The sequence below is a fragment of the Peromyscus californicus genome, unplaced genomic scaffold, assembly GCF_007827085.1.
Source record: "Peromyscus californicus insignis strain IS unplaced genomic scaffold, ASM782708v3 Scaffold_6__1_contigs__length_162567912, whole genome shotgun sequence".
Taxonomy (NCBI): Eukaryota; Metazoa; Chordata; class Mammalia; order Rodentia; family Cricetidae; genus Peromyscus; species Peromyscus californicus.
Window position 1 is genome coordinate 61,445,150 of NW_026294584.1, and position 17,585 is coordinate 61,462,734.

Below are 17,585 nucleotides of genomic sequence, written 5' to 3' on the forward strand. Positions count from 1 at the left end.
CTCCTGCCTCAACCTGGCAAGTGCTGGGATCACAGGCGTGCACGGACCACACTGGGCTCAAGCACTGCTTTTGTGTGTGCGCACGTGTGTGAGCGTGCATGGGCGTGCCATGAATTCGAGAGAGGCTCCGTTCACGCTGCTGGGGGAGTCCCCTCCTTTTCCTTCCCTCCTATCAGAGCTGCTCTCCACAGGGCCTCCGACCTCACAGAGGGCCTGGTAATCTCTACCATCTCTCACTGTATCGGGATGTGATACGTCTGGACAGGAGTCAGACTCAGTTCTGTTCAGAGACAACGTTTCATCATCTCTAAATGATCTTCCTCTGTTACTTTTCACCCTTCCTAGCTCCTGACCATTTTCCTTGACGACGAAAGCAGCACAGGCTGAGGAGAAAGGTTCCAGCCACACCAGGGCCCTCATCTTGAGCAAGGGGCCCAGTTCTTCCTTTTCTTCTTGCCTTGAGAATCCTGAGTGTCCTATTTTCCTTGTGCATCATAATTTTCATCTCAAATTAAACTTATACTGTGTATCCCTCTTCTGGTTATATCCTATTTCCCTCCTGATGACATGTACGTACGTATGTACGTACGTACGTGTGTGTGTGTGTGTGTGTGTGTGTGTGTGTGTGTTTAGCTACCCCCCCCCCCCCCTTTTGAGATGGTCTTGCTATGTAGAGCAGGCTGGACTGAACTTGCAGCAATTCTCCTGCCTCTGTCTCCTGAGTGCTGGGACTATAGGCTTGACCACCACATTCCAGAATCTTGGCCTTTCTCTCAGCCTCTCATGGCTGGCTTGCCACTGTCTAAGAATCATCTTCTTTTGCTAGAAACCCCGTGACAGGCTTTCGTGGGTGAACGTGACACAGGCCTCACTCTTCTCAAGATGATCCCAGTCAGTCTTGTCCCCTTCTTGCTGGGGACAGGTTTCACCATGCCCCACAGCAGGAAACAGCTTACACACAGAACGAATTGTAACATCTTGCTATCGTACATCTGCAGAAACGTGGAAAGAATGTGTGAGAACAGGCCAAAGAGTAATTTAACACTCAGCCAGCGGAACGGAGCACTACAGGTGGGCTCATTTAATGCTTTGCCTGTGCAGCTAGGGGAGGGTCTGGCTGCTCAACGGGTGCCTAAGTTCAGGGCATGTTAAGGCCATACTAAGTGAGGTTGGGATGCTTTACTCCTACAGGATAATGAAGACAGGAACACTGGCTGACCCCTCAAGAGCATGTTCAGGGCCTGAGGACACTCTCTTTGAGCTGTAGAAGAACGCATGTGCCGTAACTGGGGGCAGTGCTGTACCACTATGCAGACGGCACCTGGAGCAGCCTTGCTGGTTTCCATGGGAACGGTATTCTGGGGCGGCAGAGGGCCAGTGCAGGAGTCAAGCCAAGGAAGGTTCAGGTACCTATCAAGGGCAACCAGGAAGGGGTGGGAATCCAGAACGATCTGCCTCCATAGAGATCTCTGGTGGCAGCTAACTGATTAGTGTCCCCAGGAATGAAAGTGACCCAACCTTCTCATTTTATTTTAACTACTTAACAAGAACTCTAGTGGCCAAAAGCCTGACTTGAGTCATCAGCAATGAGGATTCTGTCCTCTAGCTGTTTCCGGTCTGGGCCAGGTCCCCTATAGCACTGGGTTGTGGCCATGCCATTCTCACATACAGAGTTCCCTGCCTGGTGCCCTTCCCCTGGGACTTGCAAACAGGAACACGAGGAACTGGACATCGGTTCTGACCATAAAATGCCACTCCAGTCTTCTAGTTAGGGTGGGGGCTCTGGACATCAAGTAACAGGTGGTATGTCCGCTAGAGCTTGGGTCACCAAAAGTACAGTCGGGCTACAGGCTCAGGCTGTGGCGGTCTCCTCTCTTCCTAAGTGTGTGATCCTAACATCATGCAGAAAGCTCTCCAGAGGCTTGTTGACTTCAGTCAAATAGGAAGCTTCTGGAATTTCTGGCTACTGGATTAGCAAATCACACGAGGAGGGCATCCGTGGGGACGTGCAAAGGTTGATGTTGCTTTGGAAGGATACTACCTGCCACCACAGGACTCTGAGTGGGTCTTCTGGAGGCTGCAGGTAGACATTTAAGTGTGCTACTAGACACTTGCACTGAGGGGCTCCAAAAGCAATTTTCACTGGAATTTCAGCCTGTGAAGCAAGTCCAGCTGCTCTTCTGCTGTGCCTATGACACAGCAAGGTCAATGCTTAGAAAGTTGCACAATGCTTCCATCAATAAGAAATCCACACACACACACACAAAAATCCACACCAGAAAAACATCCTGACGCAGCCATGCCTTCCTCTAAGATAATTCTTTCCATTTGGAAAATCATTCCTGACTCATTGCTGGACCCTGACAGAGACTCCACAACTAACCATGGGGTACCAAAAGACCATGCAGCTCGACCTCAGCAGTCCCCAGCCCCCGAGCTAGCAGCTGGTGTGCACAGTGGCACTAATCTACACTGTTAGGTGGAGACAGTGCTTGCCTTCCCTGAGGTGACCCCAGTGCCTGCAGCGTCTTCCTCTGCCAGGAGCTCGGCAGGTGGAGACGGCTGGCCTGTGGATATGCTTCACGGTGGCCATGGGCAGCACGATGGACCACTCTAGGGTGTGACGTGATGATACCCCTTAGTGTGCACTATCCCACACTATATTTGATTTCCGCTTCCTCAGGCCTGAGAGATGGAAAGGGGAGACTTGGAGCCTTCAGTTCATGACAGTATTAAACTTAGGGGGCTTTGTAGGTGGTTGAGTGGGTCTTGAGAGACCCAAGCTGGAAAACCTTAAGCAGGAATGTCTTCCTCCTTTGTTTCAGGGTGACACAGCACCCCACTTCCACTCTGGTCTGTCAGGGCTATCCCCTGGCCTTGGAGCATCTCCCTTCTAGTCTCCTTGGACATGGCTGACTTTGGTTTACCAGATCCATCAGTCTCTGAGTACTGTGGCTATTATACATGCTGTTCTCTATCTCCCTTTTGAACACAGAACAAAACATAATTTTTCAACAAACTTTTTCCTTCCTCCTTTCTCCTCTGTTGTGGAATAATCTTTTTGTACACTGTGAAGAATGTGTCACTCTGATTGGTTTAATAAAAAGCTGAACAGCCAATAGCTAGGCAGGATTTCTGGGCAGAGAGGATGCTGGGAAGAAGGCGGTGAAGACATCAGGAGACTCAGAGCAAGCAGGATGGGCAGTATCAAGATGAGGCAATGAAGCCATGAGGCAGAAAGTAAATTAATAGAAATGGGTTAAGTTGTAAGAGCTAGTTAGAAACAAGCCTAAGCTAAGGCCAAGCTTTCATAATTAATGTAAGGCTCTGTGTTGTTTTTTGTGAGCTAGCGGCCCAAAGAAAAGCCTGACTACACTCCTTTCAAGTAGCCCAGGCTAGCCTCTAACTTACCATGTAGCTGAGGATGACCTTGAACTCTTGATCCCCCTGCCTTTATCCCTCAAATGCTGGGATTACAGGCATGTACTACTATGCCTCACTCTTTCTTTCTTCTTAATGGCCACATTACAGTCTTCTGATGTGCATTTTAGAAGTCGTTCACTCAACAGACCTCTGGGAACGGGCATTCAGGTTGTCTTGACGCTCTGACCCTCTCCTGTTCTCTTAGCTCTCCGGGTATGTCAAGGACCACTGCTGTATTTAGTCTTCATCAAGAACCTCACGCACACCTTTCCCTTTGCTCTAACCACCACCACCACCATGCTCTGTCTCCTTGTTCATAAATTCCAGCTCCCTCCAAGCTCGGAGACTCACAGGGTGAATGACTTCTGGGACGGGATATACACATGGCTTTGGTTAACTGCAGAAATGATATTTACTGGATTACTGACCTTGGGCATCCAGAAAGCATTACATTTTTCACATATGACTCATCCTGGCTAAATTCTTAATTCCAAAGAGTGTCAACCCCAGGGCACAAAAACATCTAGGTAAACAGCAGATTGGTGCTGTGGCTGCTTACATAAGAGTGAAGGGACCAGAGCTGTTGCTTCTGAAAGAGAGCGTCAGGGAAGCAGGGATGAGGGTGTACTGGCTGGGCCAGCAGTTTGTTTGGAGACTCAGAAGGTCTCCTCCTCCTCCTCCTCCTCCTCCTCCTCCTCCTCTTCTTCTCCTCCTCCTCCTCCTCCTTTTTTTTTTTTTTTTTGAGACAGGGTTTCTCTGTGTAGTCCTGGCTGTCCTGGAACTTGCTCTGTAGCCCAGGCTGGCCTTGAGTTCACAGAGATCTGCCTGCCTCTGCCTCCTGAGTGCTGGGATTAAAGGCGTGTGCCACCACTGCCGCCCTGCAGAATGTCTAGTTATTTAAATACTGAAACTTGTAGCTGTAGAGACGTTTCTTAGAATGACTTTAAGACCCACCTTCCCTACTGTGATCATGTGTTTGCTTCTGTTCAATGACTATGAATCAGAGAATCTTAGGGGCTTAAAAGGAAATCTGAAGGTTACCCGGTTCAATGAGAATCTGCCAGCTCACAGGTCTTAAAGCCCACTTACAAAACCAATTGTATTTCCATAAATTTACAAAAAAAAAAAAAAGTTAAAAATGCAACTAAGCAAAAACAAAAACCATTTCTGTCTTCCTGCTGGTCCCGTGTGTGTGTGTGTGTGTGTGTGTGTGTGTGTGTGTGTGTGTGTGTGTGTGTGGTGGGGTGGGGTGGAGGTGGGCGGGGGGCAGAAGGCAGGAGGAATGACTCCCAGGAGGAACAACTCCCGGGTTCAGGGGTTTCCTCTACAGTGTAACGTGTGGGAACAAAGAGTGGTGGGAGGCGAGAGGCAGCCGGGCAAAGCTGGAGGAACCTGGGAGGTCTCTCCCAGGTCAGCTCTGGATGCAGAATACAAGAGGCTGGGATCAGCTCTTCTGGGAGCTCAAGGATCCATCGGGTCTCGGGCTGAGGCTGCCCCCAACAGGCCGTTGTTGAAATCACATGCTTGCTGGCTTCTGGGGTCCTCTTTTGCCATATCTTTGGGGTTTTTCCTGGGAGCACATCTGTCACAAGCAACTTGCTCACAAGTTCTTGGCTCAGTATCTACTTCTTAGAAAACAAGTGAAGACAATCTTCCTTGATGTGATGTGTCTGTGTGCATGCACATGTGTGCATGTATGTACTATACATATATACATCTTATATACTGGATGTAACTTGATTATTACACTGAACGTATACATATAGAACATATTTATAACATATAAATTAGAACTTTCACATGTAATTATAAGCCATATTGATAAAAAAATAAGCTCCAATAAATACAATTTTAATAGCAAAATACTCAGGTTCAAATTTCCTGCTGGGATAGACCAATAAAGTTTCCTTTCAAGAAATTATCCACCTCGACATCTTTTCTAATATTAATTATAAGTTTACTTAATAACCAAGAAAGACAATATAGGGCGCCAGTAGGGAAGGGGAGGTTGGTACACATAGGCTTAGGTGCCAACCCACAGCTGACAGGCCTGGGTTCAAATTCTGCACCTCACCACACTAGCTGGGGGATAAAAAGTCCGTGGATTAAACTTCGATTTCTGTTAAGCTGGAATTCAATTTCTGTATCAGTACAATGAGTTTAGCAATAGCATGTTCCTTATGAGGTTACGATGGGGATACAGACAAAACCTCAGCCCAAGGTTTGATTCATGGAAAGACTCAGCAAAGACCTGCTGCCGTGGCTGGATTGAATCCATGCAAGCAGCTGCCCCAATAAGCAAGCCATCAGAAGATCATGGAAGCCAGATATACTCACTTGCAACGTAGTGTCGAAGACAACAAGCTTTGAACTGGTTGGAACGATGTCATAACACTTATGTGACCTCATGAATCGCATATAAACGCCACTTTCTGAGTCTTCTGCTAAAAAGAAAAAGCAATGGGTTAGTTATAATAAACAAATCCCCTTTCAGTCAACAGAGAATGTGTATGCGGGAGACCCACTGCTAATACTTGATGAGAAGAGGGTATCCACTCTTGCTAATTCTATTCAGGAGAATTCTGGAAGTTCTAGTCGGCACAATAGGACAAGATGGGGGGAAAGTCTACAGACTGAAAAGAAATCCCTCAAGCTATTTGCACATGATATGATTTTCTACTTAGGAAAAAGTAAAGAACCTGGTTGGAAAAGTCCCATATCTAAAAGAAACTAGTGTGGGCGGTGGTGGCACACGCCTTTAATCCCAGCACTCGGGAGGCAGAGCCAGGCGGATCTGTGTGGGTTCGAGGCCAGCCTGGGCTACCAAGTAAGTTCCAGGAAAGGCACAAAGCTACACAGAGAAACCGTGTCTCAAAAAAAACCAAAAAAAAAAAAAAAAAAAAAAAAAAAAAAAAAAAAAAAAGAAAAAGAAAAGAAACTAGTGTAGCAAAGCCACAACGAAAGCACCATTCCCAGGTCTTCACCTGCTCAGGTGAGCTAGCTGAATGTAAGCCATCTTGCAAGCCAGCCATCGAGCTCCTGCTCCATGGTTCCAGCTGGGCTTCTTTGGGGTGTGGAGTGGGTTTCCTGGACAGAGTGAATGTCTGGAATGGCAAGCAGGCTTGCCTTCAGGCTCTGGGCAGTTAAGAACACTTGTTGCTCTTGCAGAGGACCTGGGTTTGGTTCTTGGCACCCAAATGGTGGCTCACAAGCGTTTTTAACTCCAGTTCCAGGAGATCCGACACTCTCCTTGGCCTCCGCAGGCACTGCACCCATGTAGTGTATATACATATGTGCAGGTAAAACGCTCAGACACACAAAATAAAGCCATCTAATGAAATCATCCCGCAAAGCAGCACATCTCCTATGCAGTTCCTAATACTCTGATTGGGCTGGTTCCCACGCCCCCTTTCCCATCACTACCCCTCATTGCCTCTGGTGAGCAGGCAGGGCCCAGTGTGGCTGTAGAGACACATGACAAGGAGAGGTCTCATCCTCTCTCCTCAAAGCTAATGTGGTCACCCATAAGACCACACAGTGGGTGCTCTACCCCTACCTTGCCTCTGAGTCGGGCAGACAGGAAGTCTCAATGGCTTCTTCCTCTGAAAGCACTGGTCTGTTTTTCTCATCAAACTTTCACTTTCTATCTTGTTAACACTGTACATTCTAAACTCCATTTTCCCTCCTGGGCAATTTCTTGGAGTGATCAGACTCTTACTCAAGTAATTAATTAGTTAACTCAGTTTACAAACACCTACTGCATATGGCTTAGCGTAGGTTCTTCCCAAAGCTGACTCTAAGACCTAGGGGTAAGTGAGACAGGGAAGGAGAGAAGAAAAACCCTCAAAATAAGGCTGCACCTATCAGCAGGTTACAGTTCGACACAACTGGAGGCAAAGATGTGAGGGAGGAGGCTGGAGAGGCTGAGTACAGATCTGACTTCCTGCAGGAGACAGCACCCCTGCCTTAGGGGTCAAGGGTTATTCCTGGGGCATTACCTGTAGTTTTTTTCTGCCCTGAAGCATGACTACCAGATGCCTGTGGGCAGAGGTGGCGAAACAGGACAGCAAGGGTTAGAGAACTAGGAGAGCAGGGGCTAGCCCCCCCCCCATCTGTCCCCCACAGCTCCCAGTGTTCCAGGGGCTGAGGCTGTGGCACTCCTCATGGAACAATAGAGTGACTGTGCCTGCTGTCCTCACACTGTCAAAGACACCACCAAGGGCAAGGTGTGGGCTTATGAGGGCTCAGAACTGGTGACAGCTGAGTGCATGGATAAGAGAGTCAGGCTGCTGCTATCTTTTCTTGAAATATTTATCTCCCACAAACCTGGGGTCCCTCCCAGGAAGAACAGCAACACTGTAGTGCTAGGAATAGAAGCCAGGAAGGTTCTGTGCAGGGGGCGGTGCGAGGGGACCAAGAGGCAGCATTGGAACTCATGGAACATGGCTGGGTGGTTGGCAAAGCCATGCCTGAGTGAGCACTGGAGAGGCAAAGCCCCGGATGTGTCCTGAGGACCCCATGCTGTTACCGAGCATAGCTCTGACTGTTGCCTTCATGGTCACCGCATCCCTCATCATCTGTGGATTGTGTGAAAACTCTCAGGGGGTTTCTAGTCCCTCACCTGGCAGTGTTACTGGTACTTATAAACAGTGACTGTCTTTTTCCAAGCATTGCTGCTGGAGCAGATTAATTAATTCAACCACCACCCTTAGAAAGAATTTAGACATCTAGAATTGTTAGTTAAGGTTAAGATATTTTTGTTAATGGCTTTGAGGTAGAAAATCTTGGGGAACAATTTAAAGTTTAGAAAGGCACACTTTTAATGGTTGGGTGAGGGACTTGTTGAGATCAAGAAGTAAGAACAAAGACAGCCCAGTTATTAGTAGGTGACGTGCTTTTCTTGCTATAGATGGGTTGGTGATCAAAAGTGATGATTAATTCCTTATACCCATTTCTGCCCTCGGCTTCCTGATATAAAAAATGGTTGATGAGTGGGTATGCACCCTGAGGATTTAAAGTTGAGTTGACTGATTGTTTTTCATATATAAAAGTTTAGATCTGTGACTCTTTTAAGATTTTTTTTATAAGATTACCTTTTGCAATAAATAATAAAGTAATTGATCCTTTCTTTGTAACCGCAAAATGCAGCCTTCCAGTAAAGAACTGGCTGAAAAAATATTTTGCTTGCTTACACTCTGTTAATCTATAACAAGTTCCTTGGACATGAATGTTTGTGGGTTCTTGGGAATAATCTGTTTTCATCTATAATACAAAAAATGTTAATCATGTAAGGGATATGGAAAACATTGTTTTGTTTTTACTTGTATTCATTGTAATCATTCACTTAAAAAATAGATTATAACCACATTGTAATTTTTATATTGTTTGAAAGATTTTGCTGGGGTACATAAGCTGTAAGGAAAAAAATTAAGAACACACAGAAGAGATACACCTGGATAGAGGTAAGAAAAGATATATAGAGAAGAAAGATGATAGAGACCCTGAAAGCGCGCGCGCGCGTGTGTGTGTGTGTGTGTGTGTGTGTGTGTGTGTGTGTGTGTGTGTGTGTGTTTCCTTTTTCGAAGGCCTCAGAGAGGTAAGTTTTGCCCCACTTGCCAGCCCCAGAGAGGTAAGTTTTATACCCTTAGATAGAAAAGTCAAACTGAGTGATTAGTCCGCCGACTCCGTGGCTCCCCCTCGATTCCTGAGCTGCTGAAGGCTGGTCCTCACAGCAGCAGTTCTGATCCATTTCAGCCATCCCGTCACTGTTAGTACCCGGTTTCTTCATAGCCTGTTCTGTGGGCGAGCAGTTTGGTCTAGTACACTTACTCAGCACCCAAGTTACCAGCTGCTTGCTAAATATCTACACTTTCAGAATTCAGATGAATGAAATTGAGACAGACACTAGCAACAATAAAATATAACCTCAAAGGACACTTTACAGGACATTGTGTTCATTAGTTAAATCAAGACTTTTGGGTTAGAGTGTAGACGGGCAGTAGAATGTTTGCTTCTCAGGCACAGGCCCTGAGTTAGACCACCAGCATCCCCACCAAAGCCAAGGGGAAAAGCCAGGCTTTTCAGAAGAACTGTGCATGCTGTACATGCCTATAACTCTCTGAATATCTAGAATAAAAACATGAAAAAACTATGTAGTAGGATTGCTCAAACTTAAATTTTTTAAAATCTGTGAATTTTGTGTTGAATTTTGTGTTAGACATGTTTTGAGCATAACCATCTTAATTCCTCTTGATTAAAAAAAGTTTATGTGTACGTGTATCTCTGTTGAGTGTATGCCACGTGTGTGCAGGTGCCCATAGAAGCCAGAAGAGGGCATCAGATCTCCTGGAGCTGGATACAGGCAATTGTGAGCTATCCAATGTGGGTACTAGCAACCGAACTTGGGTCCTCTGGAAGAGCCAGCTCCTCTCTCCCCTTTTATTCTGCGGGCTCTTACATTCAGAGTAGGTCCATCCTCGTGGTTAATCCTCTCTAGAAATGCCAACACAGACACACTCAGAGGTGTCCTTAATTCAGGTGCTTCATGGCTAGTGAAGTTGATAATTAACAATCACAGGGCTCAACAGCCAAGGAGCTTGCCACCAAAGCCCGAGGACCTAAATTTGATGCCTGAAACCCACATAAGGGTAGAAGAAGAGAACCAAGGCCTCAAAGTTGTTCACTGACCTACACACACACACACACGCACACGCACACGCACACGCACACGCACACGCACACACACACACACACACACACACACACACACAATGTGCTCTTTGCTCCACCTCATGCACACACAATAAATAAAAATTTAACTAAGATGAACTACCATAAGTCCACCTCTTGTCAACCTGACATATAAACACCCCTCCTAAAACCAAAACATTCTACCAGCGACCTCTGAAATTAATTGCTTAAAGCCCAAGGCCAAGTCTCTTCCCAGACTCAAGGCAAACTCAACTATGGGTGCCTGTAAAACGTAAAAAAAAAGCCAGGCATGGTGTTATGCAGCTATAACCCTGGCACTGGGAGGCAGAGGCAGGTGGATCTCTGTGAGTTCAAGGCCAGCTTGGTCTACAGAGCGAGTTCCAGGCCAGCCAGGGCTACAAAGCAGCCATGCATTCCTTGACTCCACCTTTATGAGAATGTCTCTTCTGGGGAGACCAAAAGTCACTCAAATCTCTGCTTTGGTTTTGTGTAAATTCTGATTATAAATTTGGTTAAAAGCAGCAAGCAGTATTTGTGCCACAGCTAAATACCATGCTGCCTTCAAATTTCCTCCATCTTTAGAGGCTTCCAGTCTTTAGAGCATAGAAAGGTAGAGACAAGTTCTTTGCTGGAATATAATATGGTCTCAAATCCAATCCTCTTGGCATTCTGGTCTTCTAAGCTCCCAGCAGAACAGCCTGTTAAGCTTCAGAGTTTCACAGCTTGCATCCTCAACATTTGCATATTCTCCACATCTCTGTTACAAAGGCTTGTAAAACAGTATCAAACAGTCAACAACAGCCCAGCTTCTCTTGTGCCGATCGATCTTCAGTTACTTAATAAAAAAAAGCTCTAAAAATTTATTTATGAGCTGGGCGGTAGTGGCACACGCCTTTGATCCCAGCACTCGGGAGGAAGAGCTGGGCGATCTCTGTGAGTTTGAGGCCAGCCTGGTCTACAGAGCGAGATCCAGGACAGGCACCAAAACAACACAGAGAAACCCTGTCTCAAAAAACCAAAAAAAAAAAAAAAAAAAAAAAAATTATGTTATTTATGTGAGAGAAAGTGTGTGTGTGTGTGTGTGTGTGTGTGTGTGTGTGTGTGTGTGTGTGTGTACACGAGGACAGTGTCTTTGGAGGGTAGAAGAGGGTGTTGGATCCACTGGAGCTGGAGTTACAGGTGGTTGTGTATGGCCTTATGTGGGTGCAGGGAACTGAACCAGGGTCCTCTGGAAGAGCACCCAGAGCTCCTAACTTCTGAGGTGTCTCTCCAACCTCATGTATACTAGTTACTGCTGTGTCACTGTGGCAAAATACCGAACAGAAGTAACTGAAAGGACCACGGATGTATTGTGGCTCAGCTTTTGAGATCGTTGTCCATGGGAGGCTGCCTGTGTGTTCTGTGACGCAGTGTACCTGTGTGAAGTACAGCACATTAGCTCCCAGCAGCCAGAGAGCAGGCCTGTGCTGCGGGCTTTCTTTCCCCTTACTCCCACTGGGCCCCAGCTTAGAGAGCCGTACCAGCCACAATATTCAGAAAGAATCTTTTCTCCTCAGTTAATTCTCTCTGGAAATGACCTCAGACAAACCCGGAAGTGTGCTTTACCAATCTCCTAGGTGCCTCCCAATCTACAGGAGTAGACAGTTGAGATTCATCATCCAGCAGCTCCACAAATAATAAATAACTGTCACAAATAATAAACCAACCTTGACACACGATTATCAGCTTTCACTTATTAGGTGTCCTCATTAGCTTTAACTGTCCACTTGACACAGCCTAGAGTCATCTGACAGGAAAGCCTCAACTGAGGAATTGCCTAGCCAGACTGGCATATAGGCATGCCGGAGAAAGGATGACTTGATTGTTAATGGATGTGGGAGGACCCCGCCCACCGTGGGCAGCACCGTCCCTTAGGCCATCTAAGGAATCTGGCTAAGCACGAGCCTGTCGGGTGCCGGTGAGCAGTGTCCCTGCACAGTCTCTGCTTTAAGTTTCTCTCCTGACTCTCCTCAGTGATGGACTGTGATCTGGAAGTGCAAGGCAGATAAATCCTTTCCCCTCCATGACGATTTGGTCAAGGTGTTTTTCACAGAAACAGAGAGGAAAGAACAGTCTCTGTTCTTTCCCTCGTGTCCTCTTTAGCTTAGGAGCCCAGCTGCAGCAGCCCATAGCCACCATGCCTGCTTGCGTTCCTCCACACCAGCCACACAGACTTCCCCTTCTGTTTGATGACCTTGACACTCCTAAGGAGGGCAAGTAGACAGTCTGGGGGTTCTGATGACTTATCTTGGGGTTTCCCCTCATCCCTCACCAAGGACACAAAAGCTAACGTGGCTGACTCACCAACTTTGTCCCCTGGCTGGGACAAAGGGTCCTTCCTCAGGGTCCTTATTCCCTTACTGTGCTGTGGTCTCTGTAAGGAGCCCACACTCGGTCGGTAGCTGCGGAGTTGGGCTCCATCTTCCTCAGGGCAAAGCATCTATGTAATCTGGCCCAGTTCTCCTGGGTTGTAACGGTCATATGCAGCACTGCTCAGAGGCTGGGCCTAGCCTACTCAGGCAACACACCCTCTGTGGATACACCTGCCTGAGCCATGGAGCTCATCTCTGGTCCCACACGGCCCTGAGTCAGCGCTGGCTCTACCTGCCATGGTCCGCCTCTAGTCACCCTGATCGGGAAATGAGGCCTTATTAGAACTCTGTGCTTCCTGGATCAAAGGCAGGCATGGGGGAGCCAGACTCCCCCTGAAAAGACATACAAAAGACATACACAGCCTCTGGGTCATAGGGAGCCACGTTCCCCACAGTTAACAACATCTCGTATTAGCAAGGTACACTTCTTACACAATGAACCCACAGGGTGCACCGGTTACTAAAGTTCCCGCACTGCTCAGATTTCCTTCGTTTCCCTCATGTCCTGTTTCTCTCACAGGATCTTACCCAGGATTCCACACTGCACTCAGCCATGTCTCCTCGGGGGCCTCTTGGCTGTGACAGCTTCTGAGGGCCTTTGGAAGTTACCTCACAACTAGGATTAAGTCTGATGCTATCCTCACGAGTAGACTGACTTTTGTAGAAGATCTACGACGTTTTTAAAAAATGAAAAAAAAAATAACTAAATTAAGCAAAATGGTAAACAGGCAGGATCAATGATAAAATGTCCACTGGTCTGGATGGAGGACAGATTACCACGGATACAGAGCAAAGCTCACAACCACAGAAACACCTGTATGCAAAGTCAGGCAAACAAAGTTTGTGCAGATTTCTGATTCTCAGAGGAGCCATGTCCACCGTTTGCATTATGGTTAAGTCCCAAATTGCTTTTGAGGTTGGAGAGAAAATAAGTAATTTGGAGTTAAACAGAAAAAAATAAATTAAAATCAGCCCAAACAAAGGACCCACCCATCCAAAGCAGCTTGTTCAGAATGCATCATTAAAATCCTGAGTAGTGGGAAGTCCAGACTTAGGCCGAGTGTTCCAGGGTCTCTCCCTGTCTGTGGAACACTACAGCACTCCACTCTTACTTTCGCGTCTTGCACATCACGCCTAGATGCACTCTGACTGGTCCTTGAAGAACTGGCTCGTCAGGTGGAGAGAGGCAGTCCACTCTCTGACCTGTGTGCCAGCCCAGTGTTGCTGCTGAAGAACAGACCAGAAGGCAGCAAGCATCCCTACAGTGTGACGTAAGAGAAAAGTCAACAAAACCTGGAAGGTGCAACATCTCAGTTTAAATGCAAACCATGGTAAACACTAAATGGGAATATGTGCAGATGACATTTCTCTCTCAAACTGGATTTGATGATCTAACACCGTGGACTCCATGACTTGATGCCCTGTCTATCTAGCCCCATCCAGCCCACTCAGTGGACCCCATTTAATTCAAGTTCCTAGGAGTCTAGCTGGACCCTATCTGTCTGTCTCTACTGGGACACCCTCTGCACACTACCCTACCCAGTCTCATGCTTTGGAGTCATATCAGTACATCCTCAAAGGAAGCACATGGACTTTGGGAAGTTGTCTTTGGAAAGGTGTTTCCATGGAGTCCCACTGTGTCTGTGCACACACTAGGTGCTCTTCTGTCTATGATCTACTGCATCCTTTCAGTAGTGGGCTGAACAGTGATACCCTGCTCCCAGAATGGCCACTTAAAATATCTTAATGCAACTGTTTTATAGTTAGGGATTTTCAGATGTCAGACCCTTACACAAGACAAGGAGCTTGTGACCAGACCATTCTGGACTTGGGACCATAACATGTCCTCACGAAAGAAGAAGGGTCAAAAGAGACCCAGGGAGAAACATGAAGACTGTGCTGGACACCAAGGAATCAGCAGAAGCACAGAGAGGGGGTGGGAGATGGGGAAGCAGAGAGGAGAGAGAGAGAGAGAGAGAGAGAGAGAGAGAGACAGAGACAGAGACAGAGACAGAGACAGACAGATAGACAGACAGACAGAAAGGGGTGTGCCTGGGAAAGATTCTCCTCCAGCCTCTAGGGCTGCTGATAACTTTTATCAGACTGTGACCTTCAAAACTGTGGGAGAAAAAATTTCTGTTGTGCACTGCAGATTTGTTGGAGGCCTCCAGACACTAATATACCTTCAAAGATCAGCTCGAAGAACACTTCCTCCCGCAACACCTTACAGATGGACTTAATTGCTGCCTCTCTGACATGTCCATTAGTGCTTTATGAGCAGTTCCCAGTGGGAGCCCTCACATGCCCACGGCATTTATAGGCCTGGCTCTTCCTGAAACTGTAAACTGTCCGGGGCGGCAAGCATGGCTCACTTTTCTTTACATCCGGGCACTCAGCAAGTTTCCATAAATGTCAGACACAAGTCACAGCTGGCTAAATCATGAGCCACTGAGAAATGCACAGATCCACTGTGACAGGAGCAAGTGAGAATCTGGGGCCCTGTGCTGATTCTGTCAGCGACAAAAGCGACAACAAGCAGGTTTAAAAGATTGCAGGCGAAGGCTCCCCGGGCCCAAAAGGGAAGGAGGAGACTCCTGCAAGCTGTCCTGACCTCCGTCCACATGGGCACGGTGACATGAGTGTACCCTGTCCCCAAGGACCGCTGGTGAAGCTAGACATAATGACACGTAAACCAACTTTGTTTATAGTATATGCCTTTATTATGTTATTGGAGAGGGATATTTGGGGGGTGTGTGTCACAGAAATAATGACCCTATGGAAATAGTCTATTTGTCTGCCTGTCTGTCTATCTAGGAGGATATGGGGTGTTTTCTCCTATGGCTCTGCTCCCTTTCTTACTGCCTTGACACAGGGTGTGTTACTGAACCCAAAGCTCTCCATTATAGCTAGGGTAGACGACCTGACAGCTCCTGGGGTCTGCCTGTTTCCACCTCCCAATGCACATACAGTTCCAAGCACATACAGTCAGGCCTGGCTTTTTGTGTGGGTGCCAGGGATTTGAACTCATGGCCTCATGTTTGGTCAGCAAGCCCTCTTACCTACCAAACCATCTCACCAGCACAATATATATTCTAAAAGTTCTGAATGTAGCCCACTAGACAAGTTCAAGTTCCTTACAGAATCATAAATTAGTAATATGTCCCCAAACCACTTCCACAGAATTTTAATTTAGGAAGAGATTGCAAAAAGTGTATACACTGCTTCATTTTTTTTTTTTTTGGTCTTAATTGTATGAAAATGAAGAGGAGAGTCACTATACTGTGTTAGTCAAGCAGAGGCAGTAAAAGATGATCAAATAGCGGCCAGCAGAATGAGGGCTAACAGTATAATGGCTTCCTGGTGAACATTAATCAAAGCTGAATGCAGGTCGGTCGATGAGACGATGACTCAGACACTCAGACACAGACTCTTGTGTGTGGAGATAATGCCTACTGACTAACTCACTCCTGTGATGGATAACTGTCAGCTGACAGGACCTAGAATGGCCTCGGAGACAAACCTCTAGGCATGTCCACAGGGATTAGCATGCATTGACCTTCATTTCTGTTTCCTGACCTCAGAGGCAATGTGACCATCCACTTCTCACACCTACTGCCATAATGGACTTCATGGATCCCCTTAACCATGGACCCAGTACACTTTTCTTCATTTAATTGGCTTCCTGTCTGGCACTTTGTTAAAGCAATGAGAAAAATAACTGATACAGGTACCGGCTGGACGGCACCATTGGCACCGTTGGTCTCGAGCTGGGAGCGGCCAGCCATGAGTGGGGCCGTGGTTCTATAATGCAGAGCCTGTTCTGGCCCTGGCTGCCCAACCCCAAATCCCACCGATTCTTATGGTTCTATCCTAGAACACCTTTTTTCCCCTTTGGCTTTCTGAGACAAGGTTTCTCTATATAATAGTCCTGGCTGTCCTGGAACTCACTCTGTAGACCAGGCTGGCCTTGAACTCACAGAGATCCACCTGCCTCTGCCTCCCAAGTGCTGGGATTAAAGGCGTGCACCACCACTGCCCGGCCTGTCCTGGAACTCCATTAGTCTAGAAGGAGAGCTGTCCTGTCATTCTTGGGAACGGGCACACATGACAGATGGTTGATCTCAGCCAAAAGGGGGAAAGAAAAGACAGTCTCAGGCCATAGCTGACTTCCCTCTCTGTCAGCTTCTCCAGGTCTCCTCAGACACAAACCACAGGAAGGGTGAAATGCCAGGCTGCACAGATCGCTGTCCAGTCCTGCCTTCCTGGACAGGCTGCCACACCACATCACCACCGGTGTGAACTCTCCTGGACTCACCTTTGAACAAAGTGCCGCTTGGAGGGATTGCTGCACACAGCCTGTCTGTAGATGCCTTAGTGAGCTGTCACACACGGTTCCTGTTGGTGTTTGGTTTTGCCTTTTAACTCCGTTCTCAAACTGTCCACAGTCACCACTAGGAAGTGATTCCTGACGTTTTTTGTTTTTTCTTTGTCAGCACTGGGATAGAACCTGGAGCTTCAAACAAGTGCTCGCCCACTGAGCCACGCCCAGCCCTGACATCCTCCGCTTTTATCCTTAAGCCGGAAGAGGGAGCTGAGAAGAGGGTGTCTAGACAGTATCTAGCAGGTGCCCAGAGGGTGGGGCCCACACTGTGACAGGATGTGAAGTCAGGATGCTGGGGTGTGGTCAGGGTGAGGATGGATGGAGGGTGAAATGCGGATCTGGAAGCTCAAACCAACAACTTGGTTCCAAGTCTTGAGGATGAGAAAGGGGCCCATATGGATTTCTGCAGTATCTCCTACAAGAATTTAAATTTGCTGCCAGTCATTACTATTTGAAATGGCAATGAGAAGCATGAAGGTATTTCCATGAATATCAGCACAGAATAGCTAAATACCATAATATAAACAACAATCATGATACACAGTAACCAATACTGTGGGCACTTAGCAGAAGCCACTGTTTTCTTTTAGTTCATGACCAGCATTAACCCCTAAGTTCTAAGTCCATAAGGAAAGTAAGCTATCACCCAACTCCACAGA

At 47.1% G+C, this 17,585-nt stretch overlaps 1 protein-coding gene across 12 annotated transcripts in view; it reads right to left on the reverse strand.

Annotated features, from left to right (window-relative positions):
* The window catches only part of Prkag2 (protein kinase AMP-activated non-catalytic subunit gamma 2), a 393,524-nt gene that overhangs the window by 23,772 nt on the left and 352,167 nt on the right, over positions 1-17,585 (reverse strand). For 8 of the 12 annotated variants that reach the window (XM_052719488.1, XM_052719485.1, XM_052719484.1 and 5 more), the window contains one exon: positions 5,761-5,867. In XM_052719488.1, coding sequence (XP_052575448.1) covers positions 5,761-5,867 — 107 coding nt within the window. The remainder of the gene's footprint in view (positions 1-5,760; positions 5,868-17,585) is intronic. The other 4 variants (XM_052719487.1, XM_052719486.1, XM_052719495.1 and 1 more) reach the window with 1 other exon arrangement.